This window comes from Quercus robur, chromosome 8, assembly GCF_932294415.1.
Source record: "Quercus robur chromosome 8, dhQueRobu3.1, whole genome shotgun sequence".
NCBI classification, from domain to species: Eukaryota; Viridiplantae; Streptophyta; class Magnoliopsida; order Fagales; family Fagaceae; genus Quercus; species Quercus robur.
In genome coordinates, this window is record NC_065541.1 from 58,638,928 (window position 1) to 58,652,604 (window position 13,677).

The 13,677-nt window shown below is 31.8% G+C and overlaps 2 protein-coding genes and 1 long non-coding RNA gene across 5 annotated transcripts in view; 1 reads left to right on the plus strand and 2 right to left on the minus strand.

Annotated features, from left to right (window-relative positions):
- The window catches only part of LOC126697288 (tetraspanin-6), a 121,686-nt gene that overhangs the window by 52,375 nt on the left and 55,634 nt on the right, over positions 1–13,677 (minus strand). The window lies entirely within an intron of this gene.
- The window catches only part of LOC126697289 (uncharacterized), a 70,215-nt gene that overhangs the window by 43,643 nt on the left and 12,895 nt on the right, over positions 1–13,677 (plus strand). The gene's annotated exons all lie outside the window — the stretch shown is intronic.
- On the minus strand, positions 1,470–8,421 carry LOC126697286 (MLO-like protein 6). Of its 2 annotated transcripts, XM_050394210.1 has the most exons (15): positions 7,967–8,417; positions 7,809–7,866; positions 7,406–7,635; positions 6,872–6,988; positions 6,651–6,711; positions 5,288–5,376; positions 4,553–4,627; positions 4,342–4,436; positions 4,201–4,250; positions 3,818–3,858; positions 3,552–3,725; positions 3,405–3,440; positions 2,810–2,877; positions 2,601–2,661; positions 1,470–2,027 (listed from the first exon to the last, which is right to left on the minus strand). In XM_050394210.1, exons 1-15 carry the CDS (start codon positions 8,090–8,092, stop codon positions 1,632–1,634), a joined length of 1,677 nt encoding a protein of 558 aa, XP_050250167.1. In that variant the 5' UTR covers positions 8,093–8,417; the 3' UTR covers positions 1,470–1,631. The 2 variants fall into 2 exon arrangements, with proteins under 2 accessions (XP_050250167.1, XP_050250168.1); XM_050394211.1 differs by lacking the exon at positions 6,872–6,988 and having other exon boundaries at positions 7,967–8,421.

The window sequence follows — 13,677 nt, forward strand, 5'->3', positions numbered from 1 at the left end:
GATAGGTTTTTTACAACACAACACACCCATCTTTGAGAGAGAGAGAGCTACTTATTCTTAGTGAGAAATCATTGCAGTCTCTTCTCCTTCCCTCTCCTATTGCCATATATTGAGAGGAGATTTGTACGCAAACATAACCCACACATTTTTAGAGTGTTTTGCAGCTTGGGAAGTTTTAGGGATTTGCCAAAAAAAGTCGATGAAACTTGGTGGTGCAATTGGGCATATTGCGGGATCCAGAAAGTTAGAGAAGACATGATTTCGAGAAGTCCGTTGGTAGCAGGAGTTTGGAGGGCTCAAGTACATTGGGTAGACTATGCTTGGAGGGTCTTTTGTTATTCGTGTACTCCAACTTTATTCTCTAGTGGATCGATTTCGACTTGGAGGGTTGCAGAGAGGTTTTTTGCTGAGTTCTTCAGTTTCTTCTTCGATAACACGTCTTGGTGTTATCTTGTGTTTGCATCTCTCTTCTCTTACTCTTGTGCTTTACATTTATTGCTTATTGTTCATGTTTGTACACTAGAGTAGTTATTGGTTCATTGTGCTTATTTAATCTTGTTTCACACTTAATATAAGTTAGAGTAAAAGTAATCTAGCTGTAATTTTTTATTGGGGGTTTGAACAAGTTCTTGTGTTTTAACACAAATCCGAGCTATCAGTATTGAATTGTTGATTTGGTGTGATCAATTGTAGTTTTAAATGTGATTTTATATTATTGTAATAGGTGTGGAATGTGGCAGGTTAACACAGGATGGAGTTCATCCATACTTATCATGGTAGGGTATCAATTATGATCTTTTTAGAATATTTGTACTTGTCAATCAAGTTTATAGAGGCTTTAAATTGGCCTCCAATCAATAAACAATTTTTATTTTTTTTTAATTTCAAAATTTTATTAATAAAATTTGAGAAACATTTTCTCCTTTCTTTCTATTGAATTCCAAATTTCTCCTTATATATTACTGGAACTCGTGAATTTAAAGATTATTATCTTGAAAGAAACATGTTCTATTTCTTGTGTCTTTCACTTGTGTCACTCTTGGAATTTTTTTTTTTTTTAAGAATCTTTTTTGAGGATGTTGTATTTGGAATTTGATATAATTTTTCTTTGAGAAACTTGGACTATATGCTCTATAGAAATAGTTTATTATTGATTGAACTTTTCTTTTGCTGGAAGATTTTAATTATTGTTATTGCTGGAAAGATAAATGGATATTTTGTATTAGAGCTCTGACAATTATAGTTTGTTGCCTCAAGCCTCAGGCCCTCGTCAGGTTTGGGACCTGACAAGTACTGCTCATGCTGAGGAACCAACATCTCGCATGTACAAAACAATATTTATGCAAACTGTTTAAAGGTTAGGCTAGGTTTTAGAAAGAGATTAGGTTGTTAACTCTAAGTTGTGTTGAAGAGAATGAAAAAATATCAATTCTTCAAGAATACTTTCTTGGAACAAAGCTCTCAAGACGTATTTAAACTAAATGCTATTATGCAGAATTGTTGTACTTCACAAAAGTGATGCTATTTATAGATACAAAACCTTGGTTTAGTCTGTAGGAGCTCGCTCTAACCATGCACACCATGTTATAAGTAAGCGATATTCTCCTATGATCCGATCTACATTGGCTTACTCATTTCCTGAAGGCAAAAGACGAACTAATGTTGATTTCATGTTGTGTATGATCTGGTGGAGCTGATGGCAACTGCAATGAGCTTGGCTCTTGAGTTTCCGGCTTTTCTTGCTCCAAATGCCTACTCGAGTGACTCTCATTATTGTCCCAACGATCATTTCTGACATGGGACCTTCTTGGAGATGGATGCAAGCTATCATGGCTGCTATGGTGATAGTTGTGCAAGAGGTGAACCGGGGACGTGCCACGTGTGGGAGTTGAGGGAGTACTTGAAATGGGTGATTTAGTCTCAGTATGATTGCTATGTTTAGCGTTCTTTTTGGCTGTGCGGTGCCAATCTTTTAATCCTGTTGCCAGCTGATCATTAAAAATGGTAGAACTCATACTAGATCCCATCTGTAAAATCAGGTAAACAAATCATAATTAAGTTGGTTATAAATTGGTGGTAATTTTCTTACTTGGCTCTCTTTTACTTAGCTCATATACATAACTTGAACCAATGGCGTCCAATCCATAATTATTACTCTTTAACACTAGGTCTAGATCGAATCCAAATCCCTTATTCTAAAACAATGATCTTTATCATTGAATTAGAATAAACTAATTTTGCTCTTGGTTTTGTACCGTTTCAAGCCATATGATCTATAGGTGTAATATACTATGGATCCGTTTGGATACAACTTATTTTTGTTGACACTGAAAACACTGTAACAAAATAATTTTTAAATGTGTAAATAGTATCGTGGGACCCATTTTTAATATTTTTTTTTTCTGAATAAAGTAGTTGTGGTCCCATGAACAGTGTTGAACAGTACTGCTACAGTACGTGAACAGTGATAATTGTCCTCTGGCTTAAAGCAAAACGCGTAAAAAAAAAGGGAAAAAAGAAAAAGAAAAAAAGAAGAAGCAGAAAACGCAAACACAAACGCAGTAGACGTTACGCGAATTCAAACACATACTATATCTCACCTGAGTCACCAAAGCGTAGAGAGGCAAAGTCACATAACTACATACAACTTGTATGATGACCCTGGAAAAATGTCGGTGTTGTACTTAGATTAGCAATTCTTAAATTGAATGACAATCAATAATCACTAGTCCTTAATCATCCAGGTGAAATCACTGCAAAGACACCCTCATACAGAATTATATGCATGCGTATTTGTGATGAAACTCACCCCATTGAGATTCTGATGACGATATCTTCAGTGCGACTATGGAAGCAATTACTCAAGCCAAACTGAACCTGAAAGAGATGAAAATATATATGTAACAGGAAAGTTAGAAAACCCTCTCAGCTTATAGTTCTCTTGTAGCGAAATTCTAGGTCCTAAAAATGGTTTTAAAGAACACAATCATGTTGCTTAGACTACAAACATTAAGGTTGAGAAATTTTAAGGACTCAATATGTTTCACAACATTTTTTTTACAATATTTCAAGGTAATAAGTTATTATTAGAGCAACATCATTTTCAAATGGACCCATTGCGGACTCCAATTTTATTTTGCACAAATTATAAGATGTTACATCAGCAGTTATGAAAAATTTGATGCACCTATACGTATTGCAGTACAATATATGCACAAATCATAAGGTGTCCTCAACAAATCATCAGCAGTACAGCTCGTGACTCAATAAATTTTATGTACTTATTGCACCAGATATATGATTTTGAGCCAAGCAAATGTCACATGGAACTTTGTGTATAGTAGTGCAGATATCATTTAGTACTTGTAAATAATGGAATAATTGAGTAGAAAGGAAATGCTTACCGTACTCCAAGCAAAGAAGGCCAATTGAAATGCATTCTGCCATTAAAAGTCATCACATAGAGAGGCCAAAAGCAAAGGAGGTTAATGTTAGATTCCTTATAGATTAACATGCTAATAATTTTCTTGATGTAAGTAAGTGAGAGATACCTGAAAAAGAACCAAGTGAATGAGAAAGAGAATGAACTTGGGGCGTCCAAACCAGAAGAGGTCATCACCTGGCTGCACCACAGGTTCACCTCTAACCACATCTCCTGTCTCTTGAATTTTTAGCCCCATTTGTGTAATTATCACTAGTAGCTTTGTCCCCACCAGGAGTATTATCTGTAAAATTCACAGCAAACCACATTGACTTCCATTAAACCAACAGCCCAAAATGAGAGTGTAGGAGTACAAGTTTGTTTCTGGTTGCTTACAATCAATGGGAGAAATGGTAGCCATAAATAAGAATGCCATCCTGTCATTGTATAGAAACATTTCTTATTAATCAGAATCACAAGACAATCCACGCTAAATTTGGACTAAAGAAAAGAGAATGACACAAAACAGCAAAATGACCTCCCAATTTAAAATGGATCACTTTATGATTTGAATTAAATATTACAAAATGTGTATTTTTAAAATTTTAAATAACGTAATTCTGTATCAAATCCAAAAAATAAAATCTTGATTATAAAATGAACTCTCTACATTTCATTTAAAATAGTAAGATCCTATTGCGACACTTCGACACTTCAAATAGACAATTGTACCCAAATTTGACCACAGTTTGATATCAAAGAAGTAGAATTTAGCTTACCATATGTGTTGGACAGGAAGAATAACAACGCAAAGAACCATATGATTGGACTGCACATGAGAAGTAAGATTAAGATTCTAATATAATTGAAAATCAATCAAAGAAACAAACACCTTAAAATTATAGTGTTTGAGCACAAACCTGATCCCCACCACAACTTTAAAATCCTTTTCAAGTGATCTGCTAATGTACTTTCGGAAATCAAATTTTGTTTCACTTTCTGGTGCCAAATGTGCCTGTAAATCACATAGAGGTAACATAGGAGCTCCAGTTATCAAAATGAATTTATATACCTTTCTTGACTTGATATAAAAAGCTTGAACATTGTGTTAGTTCATATATTAAAACTTACAGTGATAAATCCATGTCTCAATGTAAGGTAATCAACCTTGTTAACTGACATAAAGAATTGTCGGAAGAAACACACCTAATGAAATGAGGAGAAAGAGCAACTTTATTAAGAATTTGAGCACGAAAGTGTGAATTGGACAAGAGCAGGGATTAGAAGCTAATTTAACAATATTAACCAATGTCGTAATTTTCCAAATAGTAATTGTGTTAAAAATCTAACAATTAGATTACAAGTTTTTTATGTTTTAACAAGCATGTCAAATTTCATTTTAATTGGATGTTATCTATTATTCGATTCATAAACTTTTTTTTTATGCATAATCTTATATTACCAAAAAAGAAATTGAACATCTGTTGATAAAATAGTTATTGATTTTTGATTTCCTGAAAATTTTGCAAGCATAAAGGTTATGAGAAAAAAAGTAATCTAATAGCAGATTTGTCAAAATTCACATCTAATAAAAATATATTAAGTATTGTTAAAGCCAAACTTTATCTTCTTTTTTTTTTTTTTTTTTTTTTGCATCTTAAATTCTTGACACTTAAACATAAAACACTACTAATTAATTTAACCAATAATTGATTTAATAGTTAACTTAAAAGTTATTAGCTTACATGTAAAGTAATTGATTTAACAATTTAATCATATCCCTCAACAAAAAAAAAAAAAAAAATCATTAAAATACTTCTTAATTCCTCAACATTATAATTTTATTGGAAATTAATTCTTGCTTACTATCCAAAGGGAAATTGTTGACTTGCTCCAGAAGTTCAAATGTCTTCGCCCAAATGATGTGTCCCTTGTAAACCTAAACCTTTGTGGGTCTGCATCACATTAATCATTGTATACACCACACCCATCATGTGCATGAGAATTTGTCTTTTTACCACACTATCAAAAAGAAAAATTAAAAGCAAACCAAAAAAAAAAACCAACCTAGCTAGTGAACTTTTTTTTTTTATAAGATAATTTAGCGAACCTTAACTAGAAATAGCATCTCATTAAAAATAAATAAATAAATAATTGACATTGCAGTTGCATAATATAATAATAATGTACTACTTAAAAGTAGCTAGCCACCCATCCAATCAGCAAAAAAAAATAATAATAATAAATAAAACATTAATGTTGCTATCATACAAAATTTGCTCATAAAAGTGATCATAATAACATTATTCAGGAAAAAAAAACAATAATAACATCACTTTTACACACTACTAAGTACTAACATAACTTACCCCTCAAAAAAAAAAAAAAAAAGTACTAACATCACTTTATATATATATATTAATACCACTTTTATTAGCACCAATAACAAGATACCACCTCAATAATTATGAAAAAAAATTATAAAAATTATGAGTAGTGTTAGAAATATTACAAATTTTACTACATAATTTTTACAAATTGATGTTTTACTAATTATAGAAAATTAATTCAAACATCCATCATTATTAATGACACATTAGTTTATAAGCCCGTAATAAAATTTATAATATTCCTAATATTTGTTTGGTATTCCATAGTTTCAATAGCTTATTTACTAAGTATGAGACAAAATATAAAGTTTTTGGTAATTTTTATGCTAAATGTATGACAAAAAGATAAAAATTAGCCTAATTTGGTTAAATTTTAAAGAGAAAAAATTGAAGCAAAAAGCTAAGCAAAAACAGTCATTTAGTTTATTGTTATTATACACTTATTGAAAGGTCATTTATAAAGGAATCCATTGATTTTTATACTAAAATACAAGAATTCGATGCCTTAGGACCCGTTTGGTAATGTTTTTCTAGTAACGTTATTTGTATTTTTTGAAAATACGTGTGAGTAAAAAAATTAAACACATGTAATACATGTAATATTTTGAAAAAATGTGTAAAAATACATATAATATTGTTTAAACACTGAAAACCGTTGTTTAAACAATGGTAACAAAGGGGCCCTTTGTGAGCCACTTTTTTGTATTTCTTTTTCAACTTTGAAATTTGTTTGTTTTTGTTAGGCGTCGCAGTGGTGTAGAGTAGCTTTCAAACTAAATGTACACCCCATAAAATTAAACTTTGCTACGTTGACCCGTTTGACAATATTTGAGACTTACCATGATAGTATTGATATTCAGGTTTCTTTGTTTCTTCCTCCCAAACCTTCCATTTTCTCATCTGCGATCCAAGCAAGAATTTTGAGAACATTCAAAGAAGCAAAAGAACTAGAGAAATTTATAAATTTTGTACAATTGTGGTGTGGGATCAATTTATTACTATATATTTGACGACTACATCATTCCTCTCACAAACATGAAAATAATTATGAGAGAAGTACCTTAGTTCTGCCCAAAGCCAAGGTGGTGATGCAATAGAGCACATGAACAACAGCTAACACAAAAATGAATATATGGAGCTGGTGAATCCCTAATTTAGACACCAACGCGACTTCATCCTACCAAAATGCCAAACAAAAAAAGCTTCAATCCACTAAATTCATCATCCCCGCTTCTTTTATAAACTTTACAAATTGATGTATTACAAATCACAAAAAAAACAATTCAAATATTTATTTATTTATTATGATATTTAACTATTACTTATTACTTATAAGTTATATCATTCATTGATTCTTTTCTTTTCTTTTCTTTTTTTGATGGGAACATTCATTGATTCTATTCCAAGTTTCCAACAACTCCTTCCCCCAATAATTGAAGGCTATTCATTGGTGGTACCACAATATTAAATTGAATAAATTCATTTAAATTAAGTAGCTACACCAGAATACCAACATATTTGGAAACATAAAATAAAAAGAGTCTTATTTTAAAATTATTATAAAAAAGAAAAAGAAAAAAATCATTGAGTTTACCTCTTCTGTGCATTTGTCAATTTCTTTTGCAGCTAATATTCTTCGTGAACCGAAACCAGAATCCAAAAGTTGTAGTAGTTTCCGTCCTTTATCCTGGGAATCTGTCTCTTCCTTGTACTCATCTTTACAGGGGTGCCAAGTGGCTCCAACACTTTTGGGTATACATATATTAGTAATTTGCGCTTGAAACACTATTAAGAACAAGGATATGAATCCCAATATCATAAGCTCTGAAAAAGGAAAATATATATATCCAACAAAGAAAAAGTGTTAGGCTTTGGACAAACTTAACCTTTTAAAAAAAAAAAAAAAAAAGATATGCTAGAGATCAAACTATGATTGTTGGAATAATAGTTAAATAATTAAATTCACTTTTTGGTAGTTTATCATGATCGCTACGTACCTGTTTTGATTTTTTCAAGTGCTTCGTAGAGAGTTAACTTGTGTTTGTTTTTTAGCCACTACATTGGAATGCAAGAATCTTTCATTAAGGAAAAAAAATACAAACAGAAGAAACTGCAGGTTACCCAAACGAATATTAAGATAAATAGATAGGCTTACCTTTCCAATGATATGAATGATATGTTCAATGAAGAGAGAAATAACAACCAACACAAAGCAGACCACCGCAACAGCCCATGTTGGAGTGTGCTCCAGTGAACGTTCATACTCACCCTTGACCACCATGGAAGCAACACTCTAAGAAAGTTTACAATGAAATGTTGAAGAAACAATGGAGGAAATTACTGTCGTGATGATGATATCCACAACAAAATAATTGCAGCTTCTATACGTAAGTTTTTCTGCTGTGTGTGTAGAGAGAGTACGGTTGTTTATATAGAGAGTAGAAACGAATCAAGTCTAAGGCTAAAGAGTACAGATATTAATTCTGAGGCTACAGATGAGACAGAGAAGGTAGTAATACAAAGACTATTAGAACTTTGAAAACTTTGACCCTTTCAAAGATCGGGAGTTATAGAGAAAGAGAACAACAAATTTAGAAACTTTTATCTATTAAATAAAACAACTAAATTAAAATAAATTTCTCAGTTCTCTCCCGGAATAAGCTAGAGAGAAAGTTCATTAGAAAATACTACATGGTAACCCATGTAGTATTTAGAGAAGAAATAGTACTAATTTTTCTTTTACCATACATAGGTTCCATGAGAAATAACACTAACGTAGGTTCATTTGTCTTTTTCCAAACAAAACAAAGTTTTCTAGGTCTCGCTTGATAGTTAATTAATAGCCATAATCCCATTTTTCTTACCACATGTTCTTAAGCGGCGACAAATTTTCATCCTGTGGTGCCTTTCTCACACAATTTGTCGTGTGAATTATTTGACCCACAGTACAATGGTCCCATGCGATCGTGGTCCTATTGCAATTCGCAACAAAGTTGTCACGAAATTGAGGGAGGTAATCCCACCACTTCTCCAACTTTCAAGTAATTAATTCCGAGATAAGAGTTGTGTAGAAGTCACACCCTCTATTAAATCAATATGATATTTTTTTTTCGTACATTATTGCTACAAGTATATACATACATATATATATATATATATATAAAAGTAAGACTTAAGTATAGTACTTAGATTCTGTTTTTTAAATTTCTTTTTTAAGATTCTATCATGTGGAATTTTTTAATAGAAAAGAAGTGTATTTTTTAATTAAGTAGTTACATAATTGAATTTTAAAAAGAGAATTTAAAAAAAAGACTTAAAAGTACTATACCTAAATTTTGTATTCTGTATACATACTTGTAGCAATAACGTACGAAAGAAAAATTCGTATTGATTTAATAGGGGATGTGACTTCTAAACAACTCTATCTCGAAATTAATTCCTAGAAAGTTGAAGAAGTGGTGGGATTAATTACCTCCCTCAATTTCGTGACAACTCTGTTGCGAATTGCAATAGGACCTCGATCGCATGGGAGATAGGACCATTGGCCATGTATTAGTGTATCCAGCCAAATTCATGTTGAAAAATGAGCTTTGATTTTTGGTTTCACTCATCCCTTTATCTTCTGTACTCACTTGTCAGCATCTTTTTTGCAAAACGTGGGTGACAATTTGGAGTAAATGAGTGATGTTACAATTATTCTAAATTTTATGTATAAAATTTTATACATAAGATTTTAAATAAAACACAAAATTAAAAAAAAATAATACTCTGTATATTTATTGTTAAGTCAATTTGATGGATAAGAACTCAAGAAAATACAAAAAAACAAATGGTGGTAGATAGAAACAAACGGTGCCTATAAACTCACGTCCTTATAAGAAGTCTACCACATCTATATTCTAATTTCTATATCCCCATTATACCCATGACACCACATGTACTACTTGGTATATACAACTTGTGTACGCATACATTTTTTTTTTTTTTTTATCTGAAATACTTCCTAAATTTTATTGAAACGAAGAAAACAACAGTACATAATTTAGAATAGCTTGTTCAAGGAAACAAGGACTCTCTTTCAGGGACGGATCCAAGATTTCAAGCTAGAAGGGGCCGGAGATAAGCGGAAAAAAAAAATCAAAAAAATTCAAATACACATCCATATAGAATTAAAAACAAAATACACAAAACACTATTTTTTTTTTTATTTTTTTATTTTTTTTTAAATTTACATGGTCTGGGTTGACGATTCATGATTTTGGAGGAGGCCCAAGCTACAAAGTAAGGGGGCTCAAATCTAAATTTTTTTTATTTTTTACTCAAAATTAAACTACTAAAAAAATATTTTGGGCCCAGAACAGAAAAGTCATCAATGCATAGAGCATATTTAGCTAAGAGGTGGACCAGTCTATTGGCTTGCCAACGAACATGGGAGAACTCCACTTGACGAAAATCATGAGAAGCAGACAAGGAACCATATATACACAACAGCAACAATTGAAGAAGGTGGGGGGGAGATCTCTTTCAAAGCATTTATGAGAATCGACAAGTCTCCGTCCAAAATAAACTCTTGAATCAACATGTCCTTTGCAAATTGCAATCCAAATTCAATAGCCTTTGCAAATTGTTCTTTTTGTTGGTACTTGGAGTAAATTATTGACCACAAGTGATCATGGACTGGGTCAACCACAGCCCTAAGGTCGAATTTTGGAAAATGAGAGTTCTACAGCTACTAGTTGAATAAAAATACTATGTCCCTGTTTGGTTTTAAAAAGTGGTGTATTTATTTTTTATTTTCTTTATTCTATATTCAAATCCTGAATTTGAATATAGAAAAGAAGTACTTATTTTCACATTTGGTAGTATTTGATAAATTATTTTGAATACATAATTTGGATATATAATACATTATACCTGGGTTTTGTCATTGTTTTATATATATATTTTTTAAAATAAATTTTCTCACTCATACACATCACATCGCTAAAAAAAAAGGTAATTTTGTGTCTTCACAATATTTACGAATATGCCACTATATTTGTATTCATAGAAAATGAAAACGCTGAAAAGTTGTATTCATTTTTTTGTATTCAAATCCAACTTTTAGGATACTGAAAATGAAAATTGAATACAAATATTAAAACTAAACTAGTTTTTTAGTGGTGGGACCCACTAAAAAATAAAAATGAAAACAAAAAAACAATATTTTTTTTTCAACTAACCAAACAGGCCCTTAGTCTTTCACTTTGTTAAAATATAAAGAAGAAAAACATTATAGAGAAGATGTAATTAAAGACTTGTGAAGGCTAAAGCAAGGAGAAAAGAAAGAAGATAAAGAACACAAAAGTTATGTGATTCAGTCTAGCAGCTTATGTCTATAAGATAAAACCTTAGAAAATTACATATTTGATATTAGATTTGTGTGAAATACAAAGACCCCAAATTGGGTATATATAGATGCTACAAGGTCTAGGGTTAGATGTTGATAAACTAAATTGGACCACTTGGACCAATGCATTATGCATATAATAAACATAAACCCAATATGAATATGATCTTTAACACACCTTATACTTCACCAAATACAAGCTACACAACCTTCATACGACTAATTGTTTTCCTTATAAAATAACCCAGATTTAAAATAGAAGAAAAATTAAACACATAATATGATATATATTGGTTTTTGGTGGAGTCTAGAGGGAAACGTTGAGAGTAAGACAGATTTTTTTCCCACTAGTCTTCTCTTTGGCTAACTTCTTTTTTTTTTTTTTGTTTTATTGAGAAGAGGCCCCTTTACAATTAAGGGGTTTGTGGTCATATCAATGCGTAGGTTATCGGTGGGAAGGTACAAATTTATCAGTAAATAATATTTGTACCCTCGGTATTTAATTTATGCTCAATTCCTCCTCACCTACAACATCTTACTCTCTAGAAAGTAGAAACTTGCTCTTTTTTTTTTTTTTTTTTTTTTTTTTTTTGAGTTATCTTGTGTTTGGCCCAATCCATGACCACTTGAGTTATCTCACTCGTTAATGGTTTGCTCCAAGCATTAAATAGAAGCTTGATCTCTTTTTTCTTTATCTTTTTTGGAAGGCAGCAATACTTGATCATAGCCAAAAAGCCAAAAAAAGGTATCACCGACAAATTTATTTAATGCCCAAAGTTGCATATACCAACAAATTTCTTTAATGCCCAACTTGCATATACTTCAACTAACCCCACTTTAAGTATTAAAATCTCCACCAATGTCAAAAGGCAGTAAAGTGAAAGTAAAAGCTACTGGTATTAACTATTAATATGATCTTTGATTAAAGTTAAATCCATCTTTGTACAAAAAGCAACAAAAGAAGTCCGTAAAATAAAAAGAAGGCATAAATATATTTTTAATCTCTATATTTTAGACCGTTTTTCGATTTGGTCTTTAAATTGATTTTGATCCTAAGTGTGTCCCTTCTTTTTCATAATCGTTTTTAAAATGGTCTCTACTGTCAACCCAGTTACAGAAAATGTTGAAGTGGCAAATGGAATGCATTGTTGGCATGTTAATCGCTAACATGACTAATAAAATAATAATAAAATATTTTATTTGATATTTTTTTAAATGCCTCGTAGGCATTTTTAAATTGAAAAAAGCCATATCAATTTAATTAAAAAAATAAAAATAATTTATATTTTTCAATTTCAATTTAATTCAAACTAAATTTAAAAAACAAACTTTTAAATCTAATTTTATTGTTATTATTATTATTATTATTGCTTTCATTATTTTTTAGGTAAGAACACATGAACTTGTTCTTCATGTTCTTCCCGAATCTAAGAACAATCAAACCCAGAACAAGAGCACATCAAACCCAAAACAATGCAAATTTTCATACAAAATCCCTATCCTCCACCAAAACCTCCAGAACATGAAAAAATCATCAAACCCAAACCCACATGAGAAAGCCAACCCAAAAAATTCCTCAAACCTCCAACCCAAAAAAATGTCAAACCCAGAAACCTTCAACCCAGAACTTCATTCTTCATGTTCTTCTCCAAATCAAGACAAACCCAATTGAGTAACCCACTCAAAATCAATCTCAACACAAAAAATTCCAACACAATCAACATTGAAACCTCTAGGAAATCAAACCCATAAATCCAAAAAAAATATACAAATCCACATTAAAAAAAAAAAAAAAAAAAAAAAAAAAAAAAAAAAAACCCAAATTCCAAAACCAATACAACCATTTTTATTTTTGCTTCAAATCTTTCTTCCAAATCCCTAGAGAACAAATAAGATTAAGATTTTGTGATATACCCCCTCAGCTTCAGCCACCTTTGCCGCCAGGCAATCTCTGCCGCCTCGACTCCAAAATCTGGCGAGCCTGTCCATTGGAGCCTTCTAGGAGCCAAAACGACGTCACCGCTGCGGGTGAGGATAAAATCTTGTCCTTCGCGAAGATTCTCACGCCATCCAATGCCAACAACGGCGGTGGATTCTCCGTCCTGAGGTTCTGCGCCGACTCAATCTTTCCTCCGCTGAACTACTAGGCTGAGCTGCCGGTGCAGACCTTATCAATCACCGACGTTCACGACGAGGTCTACTTGTGAGTTTGTGAGCTCTGACGCCTGATGGAGAAGAAGGCTAAGCTTGTGTGCTTAGTGGTAGAGAGTGTAGGGTGAAGAGAGAGAGAGGGAGTTTGAGATTAGTGGTAGAGAGTGAAGAAGATTTTTTTTAATTTTTTTTTTTTTTTTTTTTTTTGAGAATTCGACGAACTTTCGTCAACACACACACACAGGGAGAGGGGGTCCAGGTTTAATATCACACAACTCACCCCACACAAAAGCCGGTAACTCTTGTGGGGAGTGTGAAGGCTTTAA

Coding starts and splice junctions, on each gene's coding strand:
- LOC126697286 (XM_050394210.1), bottom strand. CDS start 8,092: ATGGTGGTCAAGGGTGAGTATGAACGTTCACTGGAGCACACTCCAACA. Junction 7,867..7,966: donor TCATTCATATCATTGGAAAG/GTAAGCCTATCT, acceptor ATTCCAATGTAG/TGGCTAAAAAACAAACACAA. Junction 6,989..7,405: donor TTGACAAATGCACAGAAGAG/GTAAACTCAATG, acceptor GCATTTTGGTAG/GATGAAGTCGCGTTGGTGTC.